The following is a 26,503-nucleotide window of genomic DNA, read 5'->3' as shown; positions in this document are numbered from 1 at the left end:
GGAGAGAATCACAGCAAAACAGTACTGTGCTGTGTATCTGGTGATGAAGCGGATATAGAACTGCACAAGAACCCAGCAGAGGTGAAGGAAAGAAAGTGAATAAAAAATGCAATAAGAGCTGCAATTAATGATAATAACGATTAATTGCTTTGTCTATAAATTTTCAGAAAATAGTAAGAAATGTCTATCAAACTGTCCAAGAGCAGAGACTGAACTATAAAAATAACAGTCCTCAACCAAAAAGAAGTTTTACAAAGTTGGAAGCAGTGAATGTTTGGCTTATTTTCTGTACATTTTGCTACTTATACATCCTAAACATAATAAAGCCAAATTTTTTGTGCTATTTTTATAGTACACATAGTTACTTAAGTGATTAAACTATCGACTGACCTGCAGTAGATTAATGGGTACCAAGAACTGCGAAGGACGCACTGATTGTGAACCATTATCTTCCACATTTAGTCTCATTTAGTCTCTGTTTGGTACATTACCCTCTTCTGTGTTTGACTTCTTCCTGTATGAATGTAGGAATTTGGGTCATGTCTTCTTTGAAGATGAGGGACTGAGAGCAAAACCCGACAAATTCATCTTATACATTACCGAAGCATCGCGTTCAATTAAACTCCCTAAATAAATCCCTGTACATCTTTCTCCCATAGCCTCTGTGAGGCAAGATCAAGGGTTGGTTGCACACAGTCCCATAATAGACTGAACTGACTGATATCTACTTGTTCATATCTACAAAGCAAGAAGCTAGCAAAGGTCCATATACCCGAACACAACTGCCAGAGGCGGGGGTATGTGGATAATAAAACAAGGGAAGCAAATCAGAGAAAGCTGGAGTGATATTTTTAACCATTTTGCTCCTTAAATAAAATATTGCTGAAAATACATGAAAATATTGCTGTCTCGGCTGTCACCAGACTGTAAGATGACTGTATTTATATGAGGTAGAAAGAGAAAGAGGTCAACAGTCTAAGAATAGACAATAGAAAACATGTAATATTGTGAGACATGCTAACATCAATAAACTGGAATATGTTTTAAAAAAACATCATTGGATTACAGAGGAGAGACACAAGCAAGTCTACTGACAAAACAAAATACTATGCGTGTATGTCTGTGTGTGTTTATGTCCTCTGCTCTCCTTGCCGTGATCCTTGCCTAACATCAGCCACCTGGTGTCTTTCAATCAATCAAACTCACAGGACTGCTCTGATGTGTGTGTTTGTGTGTGTGTGTGTGTGTGTGTGTGTGTGTGTGTGTGTGGTTATCACCTTATTTCTAATAACCAGACTCAGCTGTTGAGGAATCAGCCAGCCCCAGGCAAGAGTGTCGACACTTTGTCTGACACACACACGTGCATGCACGTATGCACGCACGTACACACGCATGTAAGCACGCACGCACGCACGCACACACACACACACACACACACACACACAAGCACACACACACTCCTGGCTATCCATTTTCTGCTCTAAAAGTAACAGCAGCAGTGAAACGCTTCATCATTTGCCTCCAGAGACTGAACACAGCCTGTGGGAAAACTCAGATGGTGGAGATAAAAAGAAAGAAAGAATTGACCATATATTGTACTTAAAATGATTTAATCTGCGTTAGTCTTTATGAATGGAGAACCTGCATATATCAAGAATCAAAATCATCCACAGTAAATTGATTCTACAAACGAAGTTGGAAAAATCTGTCTCACATAAGCAGCAACATCAATCCCCAAATGTAGGAGCTGATGCCAAAGTACCTTAAAGGTGTATTCCAGCGATTTTTGTGTTCGAACTTAACATTGAGGGACTCCTAAGAGACAGATTAAATAAAATAAATGATCATAATCGAAGGAGCAGAGGCTGAAATGTCCCTACTTTTAGTCTTGTATGGGTCAAGGTCCAAAGATGCTGGATCCTACCATTTCCATAAATAGTAACTTTCACACTCTATCCCAGTTTGTGTCCCTTTCTGTTACAAGTTTCAAGTCTAAAGCCCAACCCAGATTATACCTAATGACATTATAAGGGTTATTTTTTTCAGACTTTCAGAGCCAAACACAACCACAAGCAACCACAAGCTGATCAGTATTCCCTTGTGACGAGTAAATTGAACTTCATGTGTAAAAGTGGTGGAATGCTGCTTTAAGTTGCATTTCCTCATTCATCATCTGACTGTTTTTACACAAATGCACTGTAAGTAAAAAAGACAGGAAACATACAGTATTTTCTCCTGACTACAAATAAGTGCTGCGTAATGCTGCTGCTCTTGAAGCAGCCAGTTTGGGAAGTTTATCAGTAATCAACACCTAAAACCACAGAGTTATGGGAGTAAATCTGCTGATGTATACTTTCATTTCCCCATACTGCTCTTAAATATACACTTAAGAACGTTATCCTCAGTGAATTTCATCTGTGAATATTGTTCATTTAAAATGACGGCAGTGCAGTGAAATGTGTATGTTTTACACTGCATTCGTTCAATCTGCTGATTATTATTGAAACTCTGACAATTTAAAGGAAAACCAAAAAGAGAACCTTAGCGCTAAACAACTTTGTCAAACACAAAACCTTTTCTTGATGCAGAAAAGTAGGTGAATCAAAATCACAAACACAGAATCAGGATAAAGGTTGTTTTGCGCTGTTTGGTGCTTTCCCAGAGTGCGATCTAGTTCTGATCCTGAGGTTTGTCCCCTCCCCCCTCCACAGGGTTACTGTGTTCATATGTTTCAGTCAGTCCAGGATAGAGACTCTACTGTTCCAACACTGAAGGATCAAACGTTTAAACAGCAGCACACTCTCTGATCCCTCCATGGAGCTGGAAGAAAGAGGAGGAATCACCTCTGCGTTTGTCTGTGTGTGTGTGTGTACGTGTGTGTGTGTGTGTGTGTGTGTGTCTGTGTGTGTGTGTGTGTGTGTGTGTGTGTCTGTGTGTGTGTTGACTCACAACAATGAAAATAACAATGTTTTTATGTACAGTACAAATTGTGAACACTCCAGTCTTGTAGGTCTTTACTGGAAAAAAGTATAATTTGGTGCAGAATAAGGGATGAGTAAAGCTGAACAGATAATCAATTATTGATCTACAAAATTAATCTGCTACAGTTTTGATAATTTTTTAAGCATACATTTTCTGGTTTCAGGTTCTTTAGTGTTAAGATTTACTGTCTTTCGTTGTAATTTTGGACTATTCATCAAACAAAACAAGCAATTTAAATAAGGCACCTGGTAAACAGTAATTGGCAAGATTAAATAATCAGCAGATTCATGAAAAATTATTAGTTGCGACCCTGAAACAGATGATGAGCAGGATGGTCAATGTGAAGAAATGAGTTGTCATGTCTCACTCACACTATCTCATCGGCAATTTTACTGTTTTAATTACAATAATGGACATCAGAGATGTCTTCTCATCTCTCACTTTTAGGACAGAATCTAGATAAGCTGAGGCATCTCTGTTTTTCTCCTGGTGGACCAGAACCATTACCTCTCTCTCTGTGGTTTATAGGGCAGCATCTAAAAAGGAATGTTCTAAATTCTGTGTTCATCTTGGTTTCCCCCCCAGGTGGTTTGTGTGTTTGTGTCAGTCTACTTCAGCTCCGTCATGGCTTTTTCGGATATTGTTCTCTTTACTTTGAGGTCTCAGAAGGACTCTACTTGTCTGTCTTAGTGACAAAGTTGTAAGCTGTGATACTGCAACTCAGCCTTTCTTACATTACTGCGTATTCTGATAAATGTTTCCATGTGGTAGTTTCAATAGTCTTACAGCATAATCACAAATACACAAATATAAAACAACAATCAAATCTTTACATTTGAGAGGCAAGGATCAGATAATGTTGCTTGATAAACGATTAATTGATGATCACAATCATCACTTAATTTGCTATTGATTTACTATTGAATCAATGACCTAGTAGTGTCAGCACTATTGTACTGTATGTGTGTGTGTGTGTGTGTGTGTGTGTGTGTGTGAGTGTGAGAGAGAAAGAGAGAGAGAGAGAGAGAGAGAGAGAGAGAGAGAGAGAGAGAGAGAGAGAGAGTCTTTATGCTTTCTCCTCTAAAACACTCAGTATTATTATTGCCCTCTCTCCCCAGCTATGCTGTCACCGTTGGTAACCACAATAAATCACCATTACACCAATGGTGTAATGAAAGAGTCAACCCTGCCCCCCTGCTCTCGCCTTTTACTATCCTTCACACTTTTTCAACTGTCCTCTCCCTCTATTCCCACTCGTCCCTGTGTCCTAACCTCCAGTCCTGTCCATCTGGCCTACACAACTTGTGTTTGGGCATTTAGCATTTGGCATGGTGCCTCCATACTACCGAAGAGTGACAATACTCTAATCTTTTCAGAACATGAGATGCCAAACATCAGGTGCCCTTGAAACAAGCACTTAACCCCCAAATGCTGCAGTGAGGCTGCTGAGCTAACACCAGTGTGTTCAATAGCCAAAGACTGTTAGTCCTCAGCATCTAAGAGTTTATTTATGAAACCGTTTAGTTAATATTTAAACAATAGGTTGGTTTTTAGAGGTCCCATCATGTCATGTCAAACATTTCCAAATAGATGCACACTATAAGAACTGAATATTCTAAGAACTTAAACTATAAGCCCATTTCAGATTTCAGAAACCTCTGAGATTTGTATAATATTTAAAATATGATGTGATCCAGTCATATGATCATATGAATTCAGATGTGTTATTGTACTTTCTGCTCTTGTACTAACCTCTGAAGAGTAAACAAACTACAAACTTTACACATAATAACGATAAAGTCACAGTGGTCTGCCCCCCTCCCCCCTGATCATATTGCTGAACTAATGGTCCAAGAATATTCTAATGTGCATCATGGAAATCTGACTGTTGATCTCTTTTGAATTAGAGGTTCAATTTTAGAGACGAGGAGAGAGAGGGAGAGATTGAGTAAGGGAGAGAGGCAGACGTAATCAAGAGAGATAAAGAATAAGATATAGAGTGAGAAAAATAGAATTATAGAAGAGAGATGTTACAGACTGACACGGAAAAGGCAAGGTGAAATAGAGAATTAGGGAAAACGAGAGAAATCGAAGGATCAACAGAGAGACGGTAGAGCATAGAAAGATGAAGAAAGAGAGAGAAGGAAAGAGAGACAGCTGCCAGTGTTAATCAGTGAACGGCAACAGCTCTGTGTCTCTCTGAGGCTTAATGGGGACCAGACCCTTTTTACCAAACACACACACACACACACACACACACACACACACACACACACACACACACACACACACACACACACACACACACACAGACACACACACACACACACACACACACACACACACACACACACACACACACACACACACACACACACAGACACACACACACAAACACCAGTCCTCATCAATATTGTCACATGCAGAACAAAACATCTGCAGGACATTTATGATGACCGTCTGCCTATCGACAATTGTGTGAAGCATGCTCAGCTTCTGGGATTTCTATTGATTTAGATAATGATCGTGTATCAATTAAATTCACTTTGGAGCGTCTGAGGAAGGTTAACAGAACCTCATTCTTTCCCATTACAACATAGCAATACTGATAATCATCAAATGTTATGATAGAAGTTTAGGAATAGATTCAATTTATACTTAGACATAGATATTCTGTAAAGATCCACTGTATTGTCAAACACACACAATACAAAATGTCTTGCCCTGCCCAATATTACTGTGCATGGGACCCTGTTGTCCTTATATTGTGTATCAGTATGACCGGCAGGGTTCCCACACATTTTCATAGACAACACTTCTAAACTTTTCCATGACTTTTCAAGCACCCATAATAACATTCCCGTGGCCATTTATAATATATCACACCGACATAACTGTATACTTCACTCCAAATGTTAATTTTTGTTTGAAAATTAAACTGACTTCCAATACTCAAAACTATAAGCACAGTTACTTACATCAGTCTGGTACAGGCTTACAAGAATCATGTAAAACGGAACTCATTGTACTCTCAGTGTATTCTGAATGCATTTGATTAGTAACTAATTTCTGGAAGTATGTAGCCTACATTATATTTGATGGCTCTGTTGTTATTAGTGTTGTGTTATTAGTCAGTCAGTCTACGGTGGCTAGGCTAACGATATCCATGTTAGCTAAGGCTAGCCCTAATAATAACTTTGGGGACATCGGCAAGCAAGGACGGGAATTGAGAACTGGTTCTACTTGAGAACCAGTAACAAATTATAATCAGAATCATATGCCTCTGATTTTATCAGTTCCTTTTATCAATGCCGGCATGTTTTTCTGACAGTTGAGCATTTCAAAACAATGAGGTCAAACTTAAGGAGGAGTCATAATTGAGAGGAAGAAACGCTCCAATGTGTGGATCATTTCACAAAGAAAGATGACAACAGTGCAGCCTGTAATGTCTGTAAAATGATCATTTCAAGTAAGGGTGGAAACACCAGCAGTATGCTGACACATCTTCCCACCCAACATGGGTTTAAATTCCACAGATGCCATGTATTTGAGACTCTATGCCACAGCTTACCGACCAACCAGCACGTCTGTTGGTAAATACCTTGTTATAATAACATAAGTGCCACACAGGCAAGCTTAGCAGATTTCTTCTTTGACCAAGAAAACCTAAATTAGAACAAATCCCGTACAAATATTCTCTCATTTCATCTATCCTGAGTTCAAACTATAAAACAGATTTATTCTGAAAACCTGTGTAGGCCTACTTTTTTCCAACACAACTATCCAGGAATCAAAAAGGACAATGATAAAGAATCAAACCGAGAAGCAACATCGATAATGGCATTGCTTCACTTGAATCTTACCAATTCCAATCCTCATCGGCAAGGATATATAAACATTACTTGATTGTCATTGTCATTGGCCTACCTAACTCTTGAGTCAAGTGGAGCCTGCCATTAGGAAACCAGGGGGTCTTTTCAATCTTGGCACTACTGAGAAGATTCTTGTTCAAAATCATAAAACACAACAATATTCTGTGCTTTCTACAAAACTTTCAAGGATTTTACTAATTCCATGACTTTTCCAGGCCTGGAAATTTTGAAATCTTCAATTATTTCTGAATTCCAGGTTTTCCATGACTGAGGGAACCCTGAACTGGTGATCAACCAATGTCACTAAAATCCATCATTTATGGCCATAGAAATGAAATTGGACAGAAAGGCCATTGATCTGTTTGCCGTAGCTGCACAACAAAATGCCGATTTTTGTTAGTTAGTAACAGAACATGTTAGGCCGTAGAATGTGCTTCCGGCCGCTGGTCGGGAAACGTTCTCCAGAGTGGCAGCAAGTGAGGAGATGAGAACGTTGGATCCACTCATTTTCTGTCACCAATGCAGCATGAAAATCACAGCAGATCCTGCAAGCCTGGAGCCATGCAGCGGACGGCTGGCTAGTTATCTAGCTTGCTAACTCCGCAATGCCCCGACACCCTCCGTTCACAGAAAACGAAGTTGTCACTTATCTGGTTATTACTGCAAAGCCTCACCTCAGTGGTCTGCTGCCATAAACAGACATTTATACAGAAGTTGTTCCAACGTTTTACATAAAAATGGCCGTCCCTCTGGTATTTTTCAGTGTTGATTTGAATTGCGATGTCCTTTCTATTGAATTTAATTTTTATGTTTATGGCCTATACATTAATCTCAAACAACAGGCCACAACAAGTAAATACTGTGCATCCTCAGTTACAAAACAATGTGTTGTAGGGTTCAGAGACATATTCATATTGAAATAAATGTATCCTTTGGGATTCTGTTACCAAACAGCCAGCTAGTTTCTGAGGGTTATGGTGAAGGGAATAGTACTTATTAATGGTGGGTATTTGTACGCTGTATGCAGTAATGTTGATGTGTTTGTGAAAAACCACCTAGCATGATGGAGCACACTGTTGTTTACAGTTTTGCTGTGCTTCTTTGTTCCTGTTCTTCTATTTACCTAACTTTTTTTTTCTTCGTTGTTTTTTATCAGAGCAATGGTAAAGTGTGTTCCTTCTTTGCAATTTTTTGCTAATCTGCCACCAAAAGAGCATCAAAGGATGTCAAAAAAAAGACAACGAAAAGAAAGGAAAGGGACAATTAAATAACATGTTGAATTTGACACATTTTGGAATATTTTTATTCAACCCAAACATAACCTAAGGACTTATCCCAAACTTATCTGGAATGAACTCACTTTGCCAAAATATCTTGTTCTTCCAGGGATAGAAGCTCTCGCTCTCTCTCTCTCTCTCTCTCTCTCTCTCTCTCTCTCTCTCTCTCTCTCTCTCTCTCTCTCTCTCTCACACACACACACAGGCTGGCTGCTTCAGCGTGACGTCACACAGTACGCACTTTACACACTGCACTGAGTCACTTCCACTCACTTCACCTCAGCAAAGTGAAACAATATCTGTGAGCAAAAGCTGCAGCCGACGCCCAGTTCTGAGTCGACAGGACCACAAATCTTAATCAAAGCAGTCACCTTGTGGTCTGATAAACAACAGAGCAGCAGCAGAGAGTTTCAGTGTCCCAGAGAGGCTGTCTATCACCCAGACATGACAGGGATGACAACAGGGATGTCATAAAGAACTCTATGCTGTAATAGAGCTCAACAGTATATTGTAATGTGATACCAATAATAATTTTTGATATGTTGCTAAGATCATTATCCTCTTAAATTAGTACAGGATGTAGTAACGAACTTTAAGCTTTTTTTATGGTATAAAAGGTGCTACATAAATAAAGTTTATTATATAATACAGCAGTAATCTGAGAGTACTTCTAACAATTTTGAGGGGTCAAAATGTTGTAAACAACTGACTTTTCTTTTTGTGCTATATAAATATTAGGGATACTAGACAAGATGTAATACCATAGGTGTAATAAATCCACCACATACTACAGAACCACAGACACACTGCAACCTCTTGGTGTATAACAGAAGTTGATTAGTAGCACAACAGGGCTTTAACTTCCACAGAGTACAACAAGGTCAAAAATACTATTCTATTGTACCAATAGGCTACTGTGAACCCCCAGAGGAATATCAGTGAGAGGATTAAACTGCCTCAATAAATGTCACTAATGTTACCAATGATGAAATGACTGAAATACTGTGACTGCCTTTAAATAGAACACGTAAGCCTGTCTTACTCTTTTTTCCCCTGTCAACCCCCTCCATCACTACCATCCAACACACACCTTGCACCAACAAACCAAAGCTAACCACTAACCCACAACTGCCTACACCTCAATATTAGCTCCCTAATGTAACTCTAGATGTTTACCACAAACAGCGACCATATCAAACAGCTGATGATAGTCTCAATGCATAACTGAGGTTGTAGTCACTTTTCACTGCAGATGTGCTCAAACACACCACATTAAGACTTGGCAGGCTATGGTGCATCCGTTCTTGTATTGCGAAAGCATGCTATGCTTTTGTTGGCCATGCCTCACTAAAGCATAAGAATAATCTGAATTAATTCACATCCTATAGAACAGCAAAATCCCCTCAGGATTCAGGAATAACTGATACCACAAGGGGCAGAAATGCCAAAGTAATGTCAGGTCACACAGTGAACCAGATACACACTATAACTTCCTGCAGTAATACACAGTATAGTAGGCCTGTTAGGCTACTGCAGAAATGACCGAGGTTATGTTGCTGTTGGCATTGGGACATAGTTTACATAAATGCCCCAGAACCCAACGTGACAATATATAATTAAAAGTTATGGGTTATAAATAAACCTCAAATGATCCGGTATAACATGTAACAACATAGCCCATACACTAGGCCGCTATTCAGCTTCCGAACCCCTTTATGCTTTCAAGTTAGACAACCGGCTCTGGCAGGCATCATAGACACCTTTCCAGGCGTGCACCATGAAACACATGTTGTTGAAAAAAGACACGAAACAGCGCGTCCCCCCTCCGGATCACTGCGGTACCCTGCACCCAAATGCAGGCCGGCGTCCCTGCAAAAAAAAGGGAAAAACACCGTGCACCTCGACTCCTTGTTCACACACAGGGGATGACAAAATAAAACGGCATGCCACGGAGAAAGGAAGCATCCTGTCGTGCTTCTTTCGACCTTACCTTCAGCTTCAGTGTCAGCTTTTCGGATTGGTTTCGTCCTCTTATACCAAGACGTCTTTGGGCTGAATCGGTGTGGAGAGCGGCTCATCAATGGAGGAAACTGACGCTCTGCTTTTATTCCAGCAGGGTCTTCCCTCGATAAGTCCTTATTACAGGAGGAAGCGGTTTGTCAGTTTGGCAATCGTGCTACAGAAGAAGTCTCTAACGTGGAAATGCAACGCCTTGGCGCATAAACAGGGCGCTGTGTGCGTGCATCGGTGACCGCCGGCCGGGAGCTGCTGTCGGTGCTGAGGATGCGAGCCGGTGGAGGGTGATGATGATATCCATAGAGGTCCCCGTTTCCACCTGACACAACCTCTCCTTCCTCCTCCTCCTCCTCCTCTTCCTCTCCGCTGGTGATGCCAGAGAGAAATATCAGCATTAGTGCGGCGAGCAGAGAGAGAGAGAGAGAGAGAGAGAGAGAGAGAGAGAGAGAGAGAGAGTGGGAGAGAGAGATGGAGAGAGAGAGAGAGGGAGAGAGAGCAGGGGGGAGAGAGAGAGAGAGAGAGAGAGAGCAGGGGGAGAGAGAGAGAGAGAGAGAGAGAGTGAGAGAGAGAAAGAAGGGGGGGAGAGATAGGGAGAGAGAGAGTATGGGGGGAGAGAGAGAGAGAGATAGAGGAGGGGGGAGAGATAGGGAGAGAGAGAGAGAGAGTAGGGGGGAGAGAGGGGGATAGAAAAGAGAGAGAGAGGGAGGGATAGAGAGGAGGGGGGAGAGAGGGGGAGTAGAAAAGAGAGAGAGAGGGAGGGATAGAGAGGAGGGAGGGATAGAGAGAGGGGGGTAGAAAAGAGAGAGAGGGAGGGAGAGAGAGGGGGCAGAGAGGGAGGGGGGAGGGAGAGAGACAGTTCACGTTGAGTTTTAGCAAGAAGCCACAAGAGGCCGTATTTTCGTTTTTTACGTAATTTATAAAAAGAAAAAAAAGACAAATCGTGGGCGGGGTTATAATCTCAAAGCCTGTTGTTGAATAAAAGATTACCTGTTTTAATCACTTTCCAATGTAACTGTGTTCTATTCATAATCATAAATATCAGAAACGTAATGCTAGCTTAGTTTGTCATGTACAAAGTGTTTATGTGCTGACCCACTACTGCTGTTACAAAATCATTTCCCAGTCTGGGATCATTCAAGTCATTCTATTCTATTCAAAACAACTATGCTAGTTAGCTTAAGCGTTAGCCTAGAACCGAAGTTTCAGCGGCTATTCTTGTTATGACAAAAGTTTAACATACCTCAGGCATTGTCATTAAAGTGGTGTATCGATTACCAGTTAGCTAATTAACTAGTTAATTAACTAATTAATAGTTCTGAGTCCTTAAAGTGAATCTTTTTCATGACCTAACAACCATGGTAACCTAAATCCAGACATTTTTAAGCTTCTGTTCCAGGAGAAGCAGTGGGCGGGGCTCCGACTGTCAAGCCAATCAAAAACTAGAAGGACCTCATTTCCATCAAAAGAACTTTTGATTATTAACAGAAACATTTTTATAGGCTACTATTCAAGACCTCTAACAATCAACAGAATAACATACAAAAAATAATTGATTCAACATTTTCCTTCTACAGTTATTTTATTCTGTTTTTGTTCCACAGTTTTCTTAACTTTGCCGTTTTGAAGGGCTAACATTGAGATGAAAAGTGGGACAGTGGGGGGAGGGGTCCACCCCCAGAGAAAGAAATCAAAACTTTAATACATTTTCTGCATTTTAACATACACTGACGCGAACAAGGTATAGAAAGCCAGAGCCATATTGAAATTATGTTGGTTTTAGGGTACAGGGCGCAAAACTAACTGTTAAAAGCGGTTGCCAGGCCGGCAAGCAGACATCAGCTTTTAGTTGCCAAAACTGAAGATATGGTTGCCATTTTTAGTCACTTTATAGCCTATTTCAACCCGTTCTCATCCCAACTCTTCACATGCAGCCTCTTTATCAGGACCATAGACTGTATAAAAAAATGGATGTAGCCTCTCCACGTCAGCCATACGTCCATCTGGCTGACGTATACTTACAAGGAGAAGTGAGGGTCAGCGGCTAACTGTTACTCAAGACCCAGCGCCCCAAATTATTCATAAACTTTAACCTCCAATAAAATAAAAACTAGCCTGGTACAAACAAATTCACCCTCCTCAGTGTTGTCATGGAGATATGACCTAAACATACAGACTAGACTTTTTTTTGTACTAGGTTATAAATACGTTTAATGATGCTGTGAAAACAGCCTGTTTAACATGGGGCTCAATGAGAAACTGCTCTATTGTGCAAACTACTCCTAGTGGCCACTCAAAGAACTGCCGTTTTTGGCACTTCCTTATTGGATCAACAAGGAAGTCGCTGTGGTGGGGCTTGGTTAGGACCCTTTCGAGTCAACACACTGGGCAGCTCTGCACATCCAACTAGGCTCCACTCCACTATGGTTGCTGTTTTAAACACGAGGGACACCTGGTTGATGTTGTGAATTCAAACAAAATCACTTGGGTTAGGAAAAGATCTTGAGTAACCATTTGTAACATAACTACAGTGATGCACAGGACACACAGGACATGAACAGGACACGCACCGGGTTTACTGTGGAAAGCTGGTGTGTTTTTAACAGATGCTACAGGATGCCATGTGCTTCAGTAATACCAAGGACCGTGACAAAACAGTGGTATCTGATGCCCTGGAAATGAGAACAAGCTGTATATTTTGAGTATTTGAGATATTATGGAGTTAAATGTCAGCTTTATAATGAAAATTAGACATGAAAGATCTCAAAATTTACAATCTCTTTATGTTCCTATGTTTTTCATTCAGATTCATCGGGTTCTTCGTCAGTTGAATCTATTTATACATTCGTTTGTGATGTTAATAAGTCAAACTTTCACACCAAAAACGACTGACCGTAAATGGCTTTGTCATCATCTTTAAAATAAATGCTGGTAAACACACCAACACACATCAGTGTTGGAATATTTAAATATCAGTAATGCAACAAACATTTATACTGGGGTGCATGTTTTGCTTTTTGCTGTCGATGTTTTTATGTTTAGAAGTAAGGCCAATAATTGGTTCCCAATTTCTCAAAATGGTTTGCCAATGGACATGGCAACTTATCATGCTCACTCTCTACCCTCATTATCAACCAATCAAAATCAACTAACCCTTTATACAGCACATGTGGATTTCCATGACATGATTGCCATGATTTGCTTTTTATTTTTCTGTTTTTTGGTGGAATGAAAATACATCTACTCAAGTAACTTCTGTACTTACTTTGGACGTCCTACTTTTTTATTTGAGTATTTCCATTATAAGCAACTTTATTCTTTACCACACCAAATCTAGTGTACTTTTAACCCAATGCGTTTGGCAGCTTTAGTTACTTTCCAGACAACAGTTTTCCTTCTCCCCCTGTCCATTGAAAACCATCCCCAGATGTGTTGATTTTGAATGTTTCTGATAAAGTGAGGGGTTGCTCTTCTGCCTCTTGGATCAGCTGGAAAATGCATCGTCACAAAATTGACATTTCAATTATGAGCTGGGAATCAACAGTTGTACAAGTCCAATTTTCTACATTAGAAACACAGAATCATTTTATTCGAAGAATAGTCTTTATTTGGTAAAAACAAAACAAAAACAACAACAATAAAGTGATGGATTCTGGTGAAAAACTGACAAACCTTCTGGCAAAAGAGAGACCGCAGCCCTGTTCCAGTGTAGAAAGGTAAGAAGAAGAGTTATGTGCAATTTCCTCTCAAAGTGAATCTGTTCTGGAAGCCCTGAAGAGGAAAAAGCAGGTGGGCCTGACATGTATTCACCATGCTATAAGCACAACTTGTGTATATCAAAGGATGGTTTTGACCTTTTCCCTACATTCGTCTCTCAAAAGACCTCTCCGGTCCTACCACTGCGTCATCTCATATCCTTGAACATTTAGCATTCATATTAATGTCTGGACAAATATTCCCAGTTATTCAAACCTTGCATAGCGAGTTTTTTTTTTTTTGCAGTAACTAAGTTTAAACACATTTAGTAGCTGAGCACATTTAGTAGCTCAGTCAATAGGTGACTGGGCTGGGAACTGGAGGGTTGCTGGTTCTAGTCCCTGTGTGGACCATGAATGGAGTGTGGACTGGTGGCTGGAGAGGTGCCAGTTCATCTCCTGGGCACTGCCGAGGTGCTGTTGAGCAAGGCACCGAACCCCCAATTGCTCGGGGCGCCGGTCACTGGCAGCCCCCTCGCTCTAACATCTCTCCATTGGTTGCATGTATATAGGTCCTGTTTGTGCTTGTGTGTGTATTCCGGGCCTGTGTGTGTAACATTAAAAATAATAGAGTGAAAATTGAATTTCCCTATTTGTGGGACTTATAAAGGAATTCTTCTTCTTCTTCTAAAGTGAAAAAGTGGAAACACGACTTAAATCTCATATTTTGATTAAAAATTAATTGCACACTTTTCAGGAAGACCTGGTGTGAGTTATACAAACCTTCAAAGACTTTAAAGGAATACCAAGACTGGTAGAAATCAACAAATAATCTACAGGGAGCAGTGTTAAAAGTAAGTATTCATTCGGCTATTTCCATTTTATGCTGCTTTTTTTCTACATCACTGCATTTAGGGAGCAAATATTCCCTTTTAGTCCATATGTATTTCACAACATCACTTAAGATTGACTACTTTCTAGTCCAGATTATTGCTAAAACCACCCACCAGTATAAAAAGTAGTTGAAATTAGTTCCACATTTACCAGATGCAACCTTAAAGTGATACAGCCATAACCCAGTGATAGAACAGGCTATACATGCATCTGAAAAGGGCCATTCTGCATGAGCATCCTACTTTTACTTTTGGCAGCCCACCTTGAGTAGGTCCTATGTTGATGCAAATAGACTGTAACTTGTTACAGAGTATTTTTTTTAAATAGTGATAGACGTGCAGCAGGAGTATCTGAGCAGCAGGGCTCCTTTAAGGCTCTGTGTGCTGGAGGAGGAGTCTGAGCTCCGGAAGCGCCTCTGTCACTCCACAGAGGCGTGTCTACATGTCAAATGGGACTTTTTAACTGAAATTATCTTCTGCATCGGACACAGTTTGAACGGAGAAGTTGTTGCTGTGTCGTGGAACTCGCTTAATACAAAAAATGTCAGACTCCATCAAAAACGTCGCGATATTTGGAGCCACGGGAATGACCGGGCTGGCGACCCTCCCACAAGCGGTGGCTGCAGGTGAGGAACAGGATATTGGATGTATATAACAGAGAGTGTATTCAATTGGTGCGTGCAACACAGGGAACAGAAGTAGCTAGTGTCTGTTATGGTCAAAGTCTCCACCACGAGTCAGACTTTTTTACATAGTATGACCCTGGATCAACTCATCTGCCCTGTGTGGAGGTCTAACAATCAATAAGGTGTTCAGCTGAGTCCACGGGGCTGGTTAATGACGTCACATCACGTGATTGATAACAGAAAGTATCCATGAAATAAAAAAAAGGTTTAGGCTTCACAGTATCAAGTTTTCCACATGATATGGTGAGCTGGGCAATCAATCAATATAATATCAATAACATGATATGAGACTGTGATAGTGCTTATTGTAAAGTTCTTACATAGCTTTACTTATGGTTTTTCATATTTTATGATTCATTCTCAAACTTTCCTGTGTGTAAATATCTTTTATAAACAGTATTATCATGAATCCATGTCACTACATTTGATCGAAACTATGGTGATATTTGATTTGGTCAAAATCCACCAGCCCTATTTCAATTAAATATTGAAGATCCTGATCTCATGTCAACCTAAATTTAGTAGTCTATGATTAAATAAATAGTATTCTTTCTTTCCGTATAACTTCACAGTGGAATAAGGCTTAAACAGCCCGTCCCTTCTTTAATTTGCTCCATTTCTGGTTGTGATTCTTCAAGGATGTACATAAAACAGTAGACATCCACTCGCACAAAACAGGTACACAAACACGTTACGATGTATGATAAATTTGATCAGCATTTTAATTTCCTTTCTCCCGCCTCACCATGGGGCAAAAATGTTGAGTCATGATTCGTTACAGGGCAGCGTTTTGCAGAGTCACTCCCAAGTAGGCTGTGACACATGAGCTGATAGCAGGAGCTGTTCACTATCTCGTCTGCACAGGGAGGGTGGGATCACCTCCATGTAGCTGGTGGAAATATCACTGGAGCTTCGAGAAAAGACTTTAAAATTCTAGCTTCAGTTTCAAGAATTGTTGTAATCATGTCGTCCTGTTGAAATCAGACTAACCAACCTATCAGGTGAAAGTGACAGTTAAAGTGTGAGGGGTTGCCAGGTTACCAGGCGAAATAGTCAGCTGTCAGTGTGTCACCCACATTAATCTCTTTATGATATACAATATATAATGTATATGTATTATATATTGTAGTCGCTAGATTAAAGTGATTCTCGTTTTATTGGGGGGCAGGAGCTCAGTCAATAGGTGACTCGGCTGGGAACCGTAGGGTCCACGGTTCGAGTCCCTGTGTGGACCATGAATGGAGTGGGGACTGGTGGCTGGAGTGGTGCCAGTTCAACCTCTAGGCACTGCCAAGGTGCTGTTGAGCAAGGCACCGAAACCCCAACTGATCGGGGCGCTGAGGCATTGGCAGCCCCCTCGTTTTGACATCTCTCCATTAATTGCATGTATATAGGTCCTGTTTGTGCATGTGTGTGTATTATGGGCCTGTGTGTGTGTAACCTGTATAATAATAACAGAGTGAAAACATTGAATTTTTTTTTAAATAAAAGGAATTCTTCTTCTTCTTATCACAAGATCCTGCAAGATAAAAAAAAAAAAAACAATGTGTAGGAATATCATGGTGATCTTGGTGTAAGTTTTTCTGCTTCATCCCTGTCGGTGTGTTTAATTTCTATATGTCCTCCACCAGGATACAATGTGACGGTGCTGGTGCGGGACCCTGCCAAGCTGCCTGCTGACCACAAGGCGTCAAGAGTGGTGGTAGGAGACGTGCTTAATAAAGAGGACGTGAAGAAGAGCATGGAAGGCCAGGACGCTGTTATCATCATCCTGGGCACCAGAAACAACCTCAGTAAGGCTCCACAGTTTGATACACAACCAAGCAAATATTATAAGAGAAGAACACTCAATGCAAAACTGACATTTGGTATTTTTCTGTCTGTCTCAAAAAGGTTTATCCCAGGTGTAGGCATGCACTAATAGTATTGCATTTATTGCATAGTATTAAGTTAAGTTGCTGTTCTTTTTGCTTGCTGGTATTCTTTTATTTTCATACACACTTTGGATTTGTCTGTGTAGTTTTGAATCTACTGTCCTTAAGTTGCTCTCACTGTTGTTGCTCTGGGCTCTAATCACATGTTTACACCTCTGAACCATTTGTCCTGCCTTGTTAAAGTTCATATTGCCTTACATAACTGACCATGTTCACCTTACACAAGGAGGATTGTGGTTTTTAATGGTGTAATAATGTATATTATCCACTAGAGGTCGCAATATGACTGTTACATCATATACCCCAATGTGACATAAGGTGTATCAAGGTGACACTGACATCTGAAACGCACAGTATATAAAAAGGTGGACTCTATTTTTCAAAAACACTATAAAAGGAAGTGTTTTAATTTACATTCAAAGTTCAGTAACAGAACTTTTCAGTTTTACATTACTGGTGCATTAAATAAGTTTTTCAATGTTGGTCTTCTAAATACAACACTTTTTAATCTTATGTCGTCATGTACGTACTGATGTATTTTTGCAGGCTGACCTGAATTAGCATCTCTCAGGTTGGCTCGACAAAACGTAAATGAAATTTTTCATTGGATTTCGGATTATTGCGGAAAATAAGCTCTGTTGTGAACAAAGGTTTATGATATTCCCGCATTTTGTCCATCAAGAAAATCTTTACAAATGAACACCACTTTTATGATTACTAAGGTGTAAATGCAATCGCCAGATTTCAAAATCTAATGTTAGACGATGAACAAACTACGCTACCAACTAGCTTCCATCTGATTTGACTTGTACACTGTGATAGCGTCTGTAGTCTCATTTAGCCACTTTTAGACACAACCGCCTTTAAAGACACGTGCTTGACTGACATATTCTATCTCGTAGAACAAAGGGTTAACATTTTTTAAGCCTGTGTTAACCACATACATTATTTATAGACATCCAAACCCCAAAACATAAAAAACCCGCTGACTTTGAGACGGGGGGAACCAGGAGTGCAAAAATACTAACTCACTTCAGGGTTTTGGGACTCATCCAGCAGTTCTCTATAGTCCTCTGAAATACAGGGTATCAAATAGTAATGTCACCCAGTTGAAAGGGCCAGGGTCTCAAACTCTACTCAAGAACAGGCTTTAACTATTTAGTTACTTTCCGCCTCAGTATCATTCTACAGTCTGATCTGTGCTCCTCAGGCCCGACCACCATGATGTCCGAAGGCACCAAGAACATCATTGAAGCCATGAAGGCTCGTGGGATCAGCAAAGTGGTCGGCTGCATGTCAGGTACAACTCACTCTTCATAACAATTCTAACAGAGTGGATGAGGTGGTCAAAGTCTGTGTTATGTTGCTGATCTGGGTTCAGAAAAAGTATCTTGAAATATATTTAGGTCTTCCTTGTTTAAGCCTCTGTGGGCTTCAGATGAGCAGTGCCTTAAGACAATTAAGTGAAGTGCATTTGACACTTAATTTGACGTGACATTTAATTGCCCTTTCTTTCTGGGAGCGATGATAATGATAATGGTAATTTTCTTCATCTTTATTCTTAACCCTCCCAGCCTTCCTGCTGTGGGATCGCTCCAAAGTCCCTCCCCGTCTCGTTCCTGTGACGGAGGACCATGACAGGATGTGCACCGTGCTGAAAACATCGGGGCTAGACTACGTGGCCGTCATGCCTCCTCACATTGCTGGTCAGTGGGAAATAGAAACTAAGAGATTTATCCAAACAGTGCTGCAGTTAACCAATCAAATGGCATTTATTTGGGAATAATGGATTGCAAGTTACACCTTTCTAAGATCTATACAACGTTTTGTTATTAAAACCTGGTGATGGTTATGTAGAATAAAAAACATTTGAGACTGTAAGACCCTCTGTCCGTTCAATATCTCAGAAACCCCTGGAGACGTTTTTGGCCAAAACTCAGGAATTCCTACTTATGGCAACATGTCATATAAAAGTCTAATGGGAAAAAAATATGGAAGTGATGACATTTCATATCCAACCTCATTGTCACATCCTAGTGTTTCTGTCCATTATTAAACGTCATAACTCAGGGACAGACGGGGAGACATGTGGTCAGATACTGAATTGGTGACCCTAATCTTGAAGCTGTGCTGATTGTGTATATCTTTATTATGAATGGACACTTTGGATGTACTGGTCGGTGGAGGCATACAACCAGCCGTGGCAAAAACTTTCTCATAGTCAAATTTCCTTTTTTACTTCCACGACACATAATAGCCGACTCTGCAACTGCAGATGAAGAGAGCGTTATTGTGTGTTGTAATATTGTATGTAAGTCCTTGTTTCTGTCTCGCTCCCTCCAGACGACCTTCCTCTGACAGAGAGTTACATGGTGGCGGAGAACATGCTCAAAGGAAGAGCCATCTCTAAACATGACCTGGGACACTTCTTCGTCAAGTGTCTGTCCACCTCTGAGTGGGACAGCAAGACTGTCGGGTTGTGGGGAGAGTATAAATAATCCTGAGCAACACACGGCTGATGCCCTCCACATGGCAATTCTTATTTACACCAAAACGCACTGAAGAGAAAGTATTTGACGTGGAGATAAATGAAGAAATAATGTCTGTGAAGATTCAAACTAACATTGTGTTGTTATGATAAACCCCTAATGCTTCCCTGTGTCACCTTTATCATCTTGACTGAGCAGCTTTTGCCCTGCATTGTTATTTTTTGATACTTATTTTAATAGTATAATCAACTGCACAGAGGCTTCATTTTATTCCAAATGTGTCCTGCAGCTTTAGCTGAAGCTGTTTACATCAGTTGTGTCTTTTCACATTAACAGTCTTGACGTACATACTGAATGTGTTGTTTCCTATCGCTGAACATTTCCTCATGTGATGCCCCCTGGCACTGAAGTGCAGTGGGTCTGTTTTTAAAAGCTGTTTAAAATAAAAGACTTTATTGTACAAAAGGCTGTGGAGTGACTGAGCAGAGCTGCAGGATATTTGTTGTGACAAAACAACAACAATTCTACATTTTATACTGTAATTCAATACTGTTCTATCCACTTTATGACATTACGCTTTTTAAAACAATAAGAGGACACGAGTAATAGATCAGAGATGGAGAGTGGACTCAGATATCCTACTCAAAGATGTCCGATTAAATGCAGCTCTGACACAGACAAGATGTGATCACTGTTATCCTGCAGGAAACATTTCACTGTGTACCTGTGGGCTATCTACTGTATATGGATTACCGTTTGCACAATTGCAGTAGGCATACATACTGAACAGTTGTGTTAAGTTTGAGTCTATAATGATGTGGGGTTTTTTCTTTCAGGATAAACGTTTCTTTTCGTGACTGGGTTGAATTTTTGAAAATACTTGCAGGACCACTCATCTAGTGTCTCCTATACTTCACCTCATGAGAGTCTATCCTTTCAAAAAGCCAACCAGTCAGTCAGATGAGTGGCATGTGTTGCTGTTGTGCAACTCCCGCTCACAAACTCTGTTAAGTGGCCCAAGGGCAGGTAGCACAATCCCGGAAACATGTAGATAATACTCTTCAAAGTAAAACACGTTTAAAAAAGGCTATACCACATGTGTGGGTGGGAAAACTTTTAAAGTATGCTGCTGGCATAAAAGTGCAGCAGTTAACCAATCAAATGACCTTTTTTGGGAATAATTGTTAGCTAGTTACACCTTTTTATGATCTACACAACGTTTTGTAAAAATATTTGAGACTGTAAGACCCTCTGTCCGTCCAATATCTCAGAAACCCCCTGAAGACGTTTTTGGCCAAAACTCAGGAATTCCTACTCTGATTATGGCAACATGTCATATAAAAGTCTAATGGGATAAAAAATATGGAAGTGATGACATATCATCATAAGTTACAAATACTGTATGTCATCGCCGCTGAAGGAGGAAAGTTTACCTGTGCCTTAAATCTGAGGTGGAGGTGGAAACTTGAAGCACAACTAAGGATGGTTTCACAGTTATGTAGAAGACACTTTAGGTCAAATGGTTAAACTTTTGAAGTAAGAAATTTTGAATATGCATAGATTCTGGCAATTTGAATGAGTGTGAAGTAGATGTAAGTAAAGCAACTGAACTTTTTGTGGAATAAAAAACAAAAGATAAGATAAGAGGGGAAATCCAGGTGTCAACACAAAGACAGAAATAAGGTACTAAGGTAAAAACAAGAAAAACAAAAAATAACAGTTATACAACTAGAATACGAACAGAAGTAAAAGCACAAATTATATAAGAGCAATTAAAGACAATGTTACAAGGTAAAGTGACAAGGATGTGGTTAATAGGCCTAACAGTGAATCAGAACTGATATTATAATGTAAACAGGGCGTGCCAGAATAATATCATGTGATTAAGTAATACTTGTCTGTATATCGCAACATTAGGCTATACAAATAAAAATATGCAAATGTGGCTATATTTAGCCTGTCATTACAGATATTTTAATATATTATATATCCAAGCCTATATTAGAGAGGCTCATGTGGACTTTTATTTTGAAAGAGTACAGGAAGCTGTTTGTTTGTTGCGCTAGCTTCTTGTTTGTCTCCGCCGTCCATACAGAGGCCGAGGAGGAGCCAGAGCTGTTTTTCAAAGTTGACTCACTGGTTCTTCGTGCGGCGTTAAGTGGACCAGTGGAATTTAAATCGAAACTGTGAACTTTGACGGGTGGTTTACTTCAATAAAAGCGCACTTTACTTCCGTAGAGGTTGTGTCTATTCATCCGCTGACCGTTCTCCTCCCTGACGACTGCTGCTCCCAGGTAAATGACTGTCAAATAAGAAAAAACTGCAACTTGTAGAGTTCAAATCGCCCTGTTGCCTACATGTGCAGCTTTTGATCCTGCTTTTGTTTTTGTCAGTGACACGTCTAATACGGTTTAACCCCCTCTGACTATATTGATCTATGATATTTAGCCTAGCCTAATATCCTCTCAGAAGTTTAGTATTTCCTTGCAGCACCTAAACATAAAAATTAAATAATTAGCATACATGCTGACTTGAACCCCCATTGGGTAATTATTTTCTTAGTGTTTTTTACACACACCGTACTTTGTGTTTAAAGGTAATATACGGATGGGAAACCCTCCGTCGGTGATGTCATCATTTAGGAATGACTGCTATGCAATTACATAATCAAAAGTGTGGGAATCCGGCCTGGGCGGAAATTAATCAACTGAGTGCATTTACAGGTTTACGTATTATATGCATTGGGATAGCATTATTATATTTTCCACATGTCTAGTTTAAAGTGCCATTTGTAACGTGAAATGATTCCTGTTGTAGTCCATATAACGAGCTTAAACTCCACTACCCACAATGCCTGTCGGTACATCCAGCCCCCAACTGTAAACCTTCACCCGTGAAACTCAAATCACGGGCGGGAGAAGACGGAGGCAGCCGGGCAGCGAAGTTGTAGCGTTTAGAAGTTGAAACCGAGCCTTTAAATTTGTTTTTTTATATCCGAATGAGTTGAGTAAACCAATAAAACGTTTTTTTGGGTCGAAGAGGAAGCGGTGTAACGAAAACCAACCGAGCCGGTATCGACTAACGTGAAGTTAAAGTTACCGAGGAGAGACGGGAAGTGATTCAACAGGTCTGTTTGCTTCAACATGGCTTATTTATTTGAAATGTGTGGAAAGTTTATCATCTGACTTACGTTAGGGGTTTAACTATCACTATTTTTCGTCTCGTTAACGTAGGGAATTCGGTTCATTTACGTTTCAATGTTTTTCCACCCTCGGTCGAGAAGTTGTCCGTTTCCCTCCTAAGTTGAAGCTAACGTTACAACCCCCACATTTAACTTGGCTCACTGTTCCCTGTTCACGGAGAACCTCGAAGAACACAGTACAACTTTACGTTTAGGTAACGCTAACGCTGATCAGATTCAGCTTTTCCACTCTAAGGTAAACTTAACTTTTAACTAAATACTATTATATGCCATATCATTCGAATCAACACAAAGCACTAACGTTCAGTTGAATCTTTGAACACTTTCAACACTTATTACTTATCGCTCCATCTCACTTATTTACTTTGTACTTGTTTTATTTCAATATGCCACTCAACTGCACAGTGTGTATTGTTGTATATTGTATACCTACGTTTAACCCCAACGTCCGTTGCACTCTGTCACATTTAGTTATTGTTTGATTTATTTGACGTTCGCTTTATTTTGATTTGATTTGTTAGCTTATTATCACTCTGATCCTTTCCCATCTTTGCATTGAAACTGTTGCACAATAATTTCCCTCGGGATAAATAAAGCTTCTTGAATTGAATCTTGAATCAATTAAAACACAATAAGGATTTCATCGTAGTTTTTTTTAAATACCTGATTCCCAGAGCCAGGTTCAGGTTTGACATGTTTACTGCTCCCCTCACCGTCTACCGTCTAAGTCTATGGCTGCAAATTGCATCATTTCTTTATTACTGATTACAGGGCTTTACATTAACGTTAGAACATGACAAATGTTTACCACCTTTCAATGCCCAAAGTGATTAAAAACGTATTTGTACCACATTCAACTTTCATTGATTAATTTTCTGTTGAGTAACTGCCTGATTATTTTATAATTCAGCACAGATGTTATTAAATGTAGGTGTTGCTTATCTCATCAGGCTTTAGTTGTTTTTTTCCATTTTTCTTCTCCATGAGTTTTTGAATTTCAAGACACTGAAAAACTGTAACAGCAGATGGATTTTAGCTGCGGTACAAGTTAACGGTTTGTGCCTTCCTCCGCAGTTCAAAGATGATCATGAAGGGCCAGAAGCGTAAACACCCACCGGAGGATTTGGAGGTTTCAGAATGGAGCAGCCCCGCCTGGGAGAGCCAGCGCCAGTTTGTGTTCTCAGTTTCCCTGAACAAGTATCAGAGAGGCCAGGAGCTACCTGAACCCAGCCTGAGGAGGTCCGTTCTGATAGCCAACACACTGAGGCAGGTCAGCGTGGAAGCTTCTACGGCGCCCTCTGTAGACATGGAGGTGTCAGAACCAATTTGTAGCTCTTCATCTGCGCTCCAGGAGAATATTTTTACTGGAGTCGCTGCAGCAAAACACCACTCCGCAGTGATGTTTTCTAACAACCACTCAGCTCTTGTCGGCTGCCCTCTAGTTTCTTTAAATTGCTTTTCAAGTTGTGCTACAAGTAGGTCTCCTGCAAACTGCCACTTAAGTACATCAGATGTCCCTTTGTCTGTAAAAGACGAAGATGAGGACTGGGGATCAATGTCCACAGATTCTGATTTCTCCCTTTCAGCTGCCATCTCCTCCATTCTCACTGCACTGGACTCTACCATTGATGGGAGCCCACAGGCAGCTCCACGTACACCTCTCAGGTCCTTGGAGAACCTGTCGGGGCCCTCTGATGGAGGCGTGGCATGGGTGAAACAGGGAGTCAGAGGTTATGGGGGAAGCTGGGAGCAGCAGGAAGAGTGTAGAGCACGGGAGAGCAGCATGGAGGCGATGAGGTCCAGCTACCTCAGTGAGCTCACCGTGGAGGATCTGTTCCAGGATATAGACACATCCCTGTTGGAGAGGGACATGGGTGTGCTTGGGCTCAGGGGCAGTGGCGGGGGATACCCGTCTGGGGATGACCTATTACGGTATCTGCCGCCTTTCTCGTCCTCCCCCTTGCACCCCTTCTCCCTTACTCTCAACCAGAATCTGAAGTGCCTGCCTTCCTTCTCCTCATTCAGCCCATTGTCTTCCTCGTCCTCTTCTTCACCTTCCTTTTCATCACCACCCTTCTCTAGTCCGAATCATGGGAGAGAAGGGCTTGAGCTGGAGCATCTGATGGAGATCCTGGTGGAGTCCTGATTGCCTCGCTGTCATCATTAGCTGAACAGCATTCACTAATTAAGTGGACACAAACTGACTTGTCAAGGCAAAGGGAAAGATTGTCTAAGACATTAAATATTCACTTTGTTGTTTTTATATATTGCTCAAACAATAGTGTACAATGGGCTTTAGAAAGTAGTAAGAAGGCTCTAGAAATGTAGAAATGGTTGATGTCTAAGACAGGAAATGCCCCATAGGTGGCATGAGGAGTAGTTTTGACGCATCTGGCAACTTTTTGTGCAACGAGAAGGGTTTGTATTTCCTGTCTCTAGTCACAGTGGAAACTATGTGGGCAGTAAGCCAGATAGGGCTGCTTTTTTTTCTTAATAACTAAGCAATGAGTCAGCGCATATTGAACTGCTGAAACGCCTTTTTCTACAGTTTCGAGTGTGACTCAGCTCATTTGATCTGGAGAAGGAAGGTGTGATAGGATTTATTCTGCAGGTGATCGCGCCTGCAGAGAAAATGACTCCAGTAGGGTTGCCCTTAAATGTGTCAAATGCATCACAGGCTCAATTAATCCTGCATTCACATTGAGCATGCCACTTTGGCGACACAGGATAAATCACTTTAAAAAAAGAACAAATGTAATTGTGAGTTCTGAGAGAATGTGGTGTTTGAGGAGAATGGTTGGAACACTAATGTTAGGTCAAACTTCTGTGAAGAAATCCCTTTAACCTCATATGTATCACGGGGCATGGTATCAGGTGCTAAGAGATCCGGTCAGGGTTTCAAACCGTAGGAGCAGGATAATGTGCTCGTCTTGTTACAAGCAAAAGATACATTTCAAGTGTCTTTAATTGTTGTTATTGTAACTGGAAGATTTTCCTTTTACAGATTTTCATCAGTGATATTTCAGTAATAAATTGGAGGTACATTAAGATTTTAGATGTATCCCGCATTAGCAGTAAGGACAGTTGAATTTGAACTCTTAATGCCCCTCAGCCAGCTGACTGTTAAGCCATGTCCCATCTGAAGGCGGAAAAGTGTGAAACAAAAATGTGTTTTGTTAGAAACATTTCAGAGTGCAGCTGTAGCTCAGGAAACGCAGGAACACGTGACTGTTCTGTAATGGCTACACACAAAGTCCATCTCAGAAAAAAAAGTATTTCATGTCTTTTAATAGATGCTGTTATTCAAAGAGCCTTTACAGTACTGTGATTGTATACAACACATCCACGTGGGCTTTAATTTGACTACAGAGCCCATGGTGTCACATGAAGTCACCGCCTCAACAATTTCTGTTGTACAGATCGTAAGACAGAAATCCAATCGATCCGTCCTGGTGGCTGT

The 26,503-nt window shown here is 40.6% G+C and overlaps 2 protein-coding genes across 3 annotated transcripts; both read left to right on the top strand.

The window, feature by feature from the left end:
- The first annotated feature begins 15,235 nt into the window (after positions 1-15,235).
- On the top strand, positions 15,236-20,236 carry blvrb (biliverdin reductase B). Its single transcript, XM_083914670.1, has 5 exons — positions 15,236-15,358; positions 17,050-17,211; positions 18,563-18,652; positions 18,927-19,058; positions 19,696-20,236. Exons 1-5 carry the CDS (start codon positions 15,274-15,276, stop codon positions 19,848-19,850), a joined length of 624 nt encoding a protein of 207 aa, XP_083770796.1. The 5' UTR covers positions 15,236-15,273; the 3' UTR covers positions 19,851-20,236.
- A 1,771-nt stretch (positions 20,237-22,007) lies between these two features.
- Positions 22,008-25,574, top strand: sertad3 (SERTA domain containing 3). Of its 2 annotated transcripts, none has more exons than XM_083914396.1 (2): positions 22,008-22,135; positions 24,118-25,574. In XM_083914396.1, the coding sequence occupies exon 2, from the start codon at positions 24,125-24,127 to the stop codon at positions 25,187-25,189; it is 1,065 nt and encodes a 354-aa protein (XP_083770522.1). In that variant the 5' UTR covers positions 22,008-22,135; positions 24,118-24,124; the 3' UTR covers positions 25,190-25,574. The 2 variants fall into 2 exon arrangements, with proteins under 2 accessions (XP_083770522.1, XP_083770523.1); XM_083914397.1 differs by lacking the exon at positions 22,008-22,135 and adding an exon at positions 22,863-22,968.
- The last annotated feature ends 929 nt before the right edge of the window (positions 25,575-26,503 follow it).

The sequence above is a fragment of the Echiichthys vipera genome (genome assembly GCF_963691815.1).
Source record: "Echiichthys vipera genome assembly, chromosome: 5".
In the NCBI taxonomy this organism is placed as follows: Eukaryota; Metazoa; Chordata; class Actinopteri; order Perciformes; family Trachinidae; genus Echiichthys; species Echiichthys vipera.
This window is presented reverse-complemented; position numbering and strand designations above follow the sequence as displayed.